General features: G+C 48.0%; 1 protein-coding gene across 1 annotated transcript; it reads right to left on the bottom strand.

The window, feature by feature from the left end:
* Positions 1-2,004: 2,004 nt before the first annotated feature.
* Positions 2,005-3,157, bottom strand: F5B22DRAFT_250373 (uncharacterized protein). The gene is made up of 3 exons (XM_047970001.1): positions 3,146-3,157; positions 2,639-3,032; positions 2,005-2,437 (listed from the first exon to the last, which is right to left on the bottom strand). The coding sequence occupies exons 2-3, from the start codon at positions 2,796-2,798 to the stop codon at positions 2,169-2,171; spliced, it is 429 nt and encodes a 142-aa protein (XP_047835097.1). The 5' UTR covers positions 2,799-3,032; positions 3,146-3,157; the 3' UTR covers positions 2,005-2,168.
* Positions 3,158-6,000: the final 2,843 nt, after the last annotated feature.

Here is a 6,000-nt window from a genome sequence, read left to right as displayed (position 1 = left end):
TCAGGAATCGCCATCGTGATGACGTAGAGGGTGTGTGCGTCTCGAGTTGACATTCTGCAGCAATGCATTATGTCTCCTCTAGCCCTGCCCTACTGGGGGCACTAAAAAGAGGAATTCGCGTAAGGCGAGCCGATGTGGCTTATTAACCCATCGGGACGACGGCGCCGTCGACAGTGATTGGGACCCTGTTTCACATGTAGGCGGTGAGAGAAATTTCGGTGAGAGGAATGGGTCCCTTACCACCGATTCGGGGGGATCGGTCCTCTATTACGCCATGCTACACTACCACTTGCGGGAAAACAAAGGGCCAGAAGACGGGCCTTTTCCGCGTCTTTCATATGTGTGTTGGGGATACGACAAGGAGATAAAAAAAAACCACTCTTGAGAAACTGTCAAAGCGGCATCAGCATTGATAACCCTAGTAAGCGAAGATATGGAATATCATGCAACATGATTGGGCATTGACCGGAAATGGCCGCAATGGTATGTTTTGAAATCCGACCATCATCGTCGCCATCGTTGATTTTAGCCGACTTCGTGAAATGATATAATCCATGACGGCATACTATCATTGCTTGTTCTGCCTAGCGTCGTTGTCGTTGGCATATGTTAACTTAGGCGTATGGGAGTGGGTAGGACACAGGAGCCTCCAATAGATCATACAAATAAAACCTCCTTGGGCATCGAAATGTTCATGCAGGGTCTCTAGTGTTGACATTGCCATAATTTAGTACGGAATCACTCCATCCTAGACTCTAACCTGCCTACCAAGTCAGTATGTTTTGAGACTAAAAAGCAGAATTCAGCTGAGCTTGTCTGACGCTCTCATCAATGAGATATAACGTCATATTAGTACGAAAATCTTGAGCACTTATCTCGTATAACACAGAAAGTTGTTGTGTACCGCAAGCCCATTTCAGTACCTCCCAAAGCTTACCCTGGAGTGTCTACCTACACCGTATAGTTTGCTATACTATGTATACGCAGTAGTTGACTAGACGATTCCCCCCCATCTTACACGCGTATCTGAACACAGACTAGCACGTAAAATTGTATTAGCCAGCAGCTAAATGGGACCGGTCAATGGAGAATGGAAACAGACTTCGTATTCTCCACGTTGGCCCGTTGGCCTGCTAAAGTTGTACTTAGTAAGTACGCTACTCAGTAAGAAGGTTAGTACTAACTAACCTTGGAGCAGAAACGAGGTCAAAGACTTGACTTGCACCACCACCACCATTATGGTTGACCCCTGAGCCGAGAAACTGTCAAGTGCTGCACGACTCGCCTCTTGAGCCTAGTGAGCAACGAATGCAAAAGTGCCGGGCTCCCATCCCCTGTCTTCTAGCCTAGGCGGCGATAATTAGCTGGTGATATTGGTAGGTGATGCGATGTAGCATGGGAGAGGTGTCGGCAGGCACGTTACCAAGTACACACAGGTGCATTGCCGCTTGACGTCGCCAAGTTTCTGGGATTCTGGCTACGGGTTAGAGTACAGCAGCATGGGGAAAACAAAATGGGCAAAATACCAACACATAGAGAGCGCCATGTATCAGCACAGACACTTGTCGACAATAACTCTGTACTAAATAGTTAAATAGCGCAGGATAAAAGAGAGAAAGAGAGGCACTAACAACACCATAAAGTACTAAGACCCATAATACATGCCTAAATGATACAGCTCCGTCTGTTGTCCCAAATCTGGTATAGTGGATACTATGTTTATATGTAAGTATCTGTGTGATGTCGCCGGCCGGTGGATGAGAGAAGCGAATATGGCGTGAATTGCCATGCGACAAGTGTCAAGGTCAGGGTTCCCATGTGCCCTGTCACCTCGTGCCATTCCTGTCGTTAGTGCTACTTGCGTACATTTCCTATCCCAACCGTATTAAGTTTCCTCCCGTCTACTGCAGTCTCCTCTTTTTGACATTTCATCAGGGCTGTAAGGCAAAATCGTCGTGCTGTATATTTGCGGCGTACAATTTCCGATGCTCTTCCTCTTCCTTGGCCTAGACTACTTACTTTTAGCGGATTCTAAGCAAGCATACGATCATTCGTTCAGTCCTCTTATCTAGGATCTCCACTAGTCCTGGGCTGACAAGCAGTATTTTATATACGGAAACCCGAACAGCATCCGAAGACCGACACCTTTGATTGTTCGCTCGCAGCTTTTAGGCCGCTAACAGCGGCTTTGACATTGTTCTTCGAATTTCATGTATGAAGTCGGCGATGACAAGGCATATAGATACCAACGGCGAAATTTGAGTGGGGGCCGTAGCGCCGCGGGAACCAGATTTTATTTGGATGTGGTCCATCTGTTTTGTTTCTAGATGCGAGATCGCAAATGGCCGCATCTGCCGTATTGGATAGACACGATATCCCCCCACGTATGAGATGGGGCAAGTGACCTGGAATGAGCTTGGCTGTCTCTTTCTGGAATCTGTAAATGTCAAAAAGCATGCCTGTTAACAAGAATAACAAGGACAATAACATCATCATGATCAATAGCGGGCAAAATGATTGGGTAACCGACACCGTACCCTGGGGACTCATGCAAGTCTGGCGCGAGATCGCTGCAGCCGACAGTGGTGACGTCCGGTCGGGGCCGGTAGACGTCTGTCTTGATACGAAATCGTCTTACTATTCATGCACATGGGGTTTATGGCCTGGTGAGGACGACGTGAAACAAGTGGTAATTTGTTCGCTTCTGGCCATGCGGCAGGGATGGCCACACAATGCAATAATAACATAGTCGCTTGCAACCGCACTAAGCGAGGGAATAAAAATGATTTGCATTGCATACAATAGGAATCGACAACGACAACAACGACGGCGAATCTAGTGACAAAAAAGCATGTATACGTGCATGTATATATAGCACGAGACGTGCAACATAATATGAATGGTGCGCATGATTTTGCCTATCGTACGAGCCACGACAGTAGCGCAAGAGGTCAGTCAGACCTAGGGTTACAATCACGGCTTATGGGCGCCGTTGGTAAGCCTAAACTTCACTGCCGGCTACTGTTCCGTGGCTGGGATGTAAGTAAGCCAACCCGTGTGCAGGGGTTGAGGAGAGGTGACAACTTCCAGATGCGGTTCAAGGTGAGAATGACAAGTCATAGCAACCGGCAGACAAATCTCGTACCTGATGCATTATTTCAAGGCCTGGTACTCTCCTGGTCAGAAGTTCTGGTGACAGGAGAAGACTTGGAACGGTATCAGCTAAGTATGGTGCGAAACCTTTGTGTCACCCACCAATAACGCCGTACGAAAGTGTGTGGGGAGTGATGGGCCGGGTAGGTCGCCTGTCAACGCCAACTAGCACGTGCTGCCTGTGTTAGGTAGCCTTCTTATGACGTGAGTGAGGCTCAAGCCCGGGCGCTAGGTGGCGTCGTCGTCGCCGTCGTCGTGAAACAAATCTATAGTTTTTAGAGGGCCCTCGTCGATATTAGTTTTGTTCACTGTCCACCTCCTCGGGATGTTTGGCTGGAGCAATTCAGCTATAGAGCACTATAGTACTCTAAGTAAATATTAATGTAAGTGTAGGCTTACTTAGCAAGGCTTGCATGGCTGATCCTGGGGCTAGGACCGGAACAGTCAATCACCAACAGAGATTTTCGTATAATACCAACGCTTTGAGGCTCGTTATTCCGTTAGCATCGCTTCCTAATAGTGGTCCTGTATACTCAACATGGGGTTTTCAAGTTTCATTGTACCTAAAAAGGCACAGACCGCCGAGATTAGCCGTCAAAGCGGGCGAAATTGGCAGGCCGTTCTTAACCATAAGTACACTGCCCGGAGCGTATTAGTTACACTACTAGTGTACGCGCGCATGCATGTGCACAGCAGGCAGTGTATATGTCATGTACATGATATAGCCCGAAGGGAGCGTGTCCGCAAACGTTCGCACGCGCCGGCTGCCGAGGGTTCCGCTTGTTTCCTGTCATCACAACCTTGACAATGGGCAATCCTGGTAGCGACCTCATCCATGCTCGTCGGGCTATTTCGACGCTGTAGATGGTCAGACTACATCACCGGCAGCGGCACCGGTTGGTCGATCACGTACTTACTCACTTATTATAGATACTGGGAATATGAGCCATGACTTAGTCAGAACGCTGATTCGGAGTTCGTCCGGGACGGGCTGGGTCAGCTAGGGTGGAGGCTAAGCGTTAACGGGATGGGTCTCCGACAGGAATTTCCCGTCTGCCTCCTGCAAGTCAAGGCGAGGCGGATATTCTGTCATTGCTTGCCATGACCAGATGTAGCTCTGCTGAGAAGGCACTAGGCTAGATTCCCGTCGACGGAGGTAGCATCCGGTGTCAAGCTAGGCTGGTTTTAGTCGCTAGTTGCGCTATGTTAAATGCTGTAAATCTAAGTAAGTATGTCGAGAGTTGAGCACGTGGCCATGAGCTGCGCGCAGTGATAGGCAGTGCGTATAGTGGTAGGTAGGCAGGTAAGTAAACAAGCAAGCAAGCAAGTAAATAAGTAAATATAGATATGATGATAATGGTGATAGTACAGCAAGCGGCCGTGTACGATGTGAATAAGCATGCTTCTTCCGTAGAGCGCATACTGACTACTTACCTACAATAGGTAGGTTCAAGGTTGTCTGTCACCACGAACGTGATGGCAGGTGATGCAGGAAGGGTAGGTACACCATACATCATGGCCGAAACGAGTCGTTGGATCCTTTGTCCGAGCGTGAGACGATCAGGAGTCTTGTCGTAGTTTGGATCGTGTGTTGGCATAGAACGATGTTGTTCTTGTTGCCGGAAGCCTTCTCATTATTGGTTGGGCGTTGTGCAAGGCAGTGCAAAGGGGGTGTTGCCAGTTGTTGCTCGCTCGGCAGACTCTGTCAATGTCCTGAGTCGTGCTTTACAATCTCTGTTATGTTAGTAGTCTGTCGTGCCTGCCTATCCATGGATGTGTGAGGCAGTTCAGAATGGTACCAAGTGTTCCATGTACGTGTACCTACATACTCATTTGTACCTAGGTAGGTAGTAGTGGATGTATATAAATAGTATATACATCCTAGTATCATATACTTCCTCGACCTAGTACTACAGGTAGTATCTGCCCAGGTGTCTATTGTATCAGAACTGTATGTACTAGCTACATACTTCGTACATATGTAGCTACCTAGGTAGTTAGCGAGGTTAGCACTAATGTAAGCATACCTACCTTATCTATGGGTTGAGTTGAGGGTGGCTGCTCTATGCACCCATCTTAGGTCCGGCACGGCACTCATCAAGAGAGCCCAAATAGTACATGCCTTACACCAAGTAGGTACTTAGTGGTAGCTTACTAAGTGCTGTACAAGACTACCTACAGTATAGTATATACCACTAGGTACCTAGGTAGGTAGTAGATGTTTTACTTATGTATGTACTTATGTGGTGTAATATGGGCAAGTAAGTATAATGTTCTGTACCTCGGCACACACGTGGCATAACCGTCCCTAGTGCGAGCTGGTGGGGTACAGTCTCTAGCCAGTTTCCCTCTTTAGGACGTAATAGCGAAGGAGCAAGAGCCTAACAAGGCAAAGGTGCCTCCCCATTTGGGTACTCACTTCCTTCCAGAAGATACAAAGTAGTACGTACTTACTTAGTCTGTGAGCCGGCTTGACGGACTAGCCTGATTCGAAGACTGGCGTTCGTCTGATAAAAGGGGCCGTGTCTCACACAAGTCGTTTAGGTTTAGGGCTTGTACTATCCCTCCCGAGTCTGCCGAGTGTGGCTTCACGAGATGGCCATGACTGGTGTGACGGGGAGTGATGTGATGGTGAGATTGTCGAAGCTTACTTACTTCGTACTCCTGTATGTATGTATGTACTATAATAGATATACCAAGTAGGTCCAGTATAGGTACCCCGTGTCTGCCCGTGCTGCCACTCCCATAAGAGGTATAACAACCTATACGAGTATTGCCTATTCAGGCCACGTGCATGTCAAAGTAACCAACAGGAAGTGGTCACCGGTAGGCTCGAGTTAGTGCGAG

This window comes from Xylaria bambusicola (genome assembly GCF_022495145.1).
Source record: "Xylaria bambusicola strain CBS 139988 unplaced genomic scaffold F5B22scaffold_3, whole genome shotgun sequence".
Classification (NCBI taxonomy): Eukaryota; Fungi; Ascomycota; class Sordariomycetes; order Xylariales; family Xylariaceae; genus Xylaria; species Xylaria bambusicola.
This window is presented reverse-complemented; position numbering and strand designations above follow the sequence as displayed.

Excerpts from the sequence above, each read along its gene's own strand:
- F5B22DRAFT_250373 (XM_047970001.1), bottom strand. The coding sequence starts at position 2,798 with ATGCAATGCAAATCATTTTTATTCCCTCGCTTAGTGCGGTTGCAAGCG. Across the intron at positions 2,438-2,638 it reads AAACCCCATGTGCATGAATA|ATTCCAGAAAGAGACAGCCA; the intron begins GTAAGACGATTT and ends TGACATTTACAG.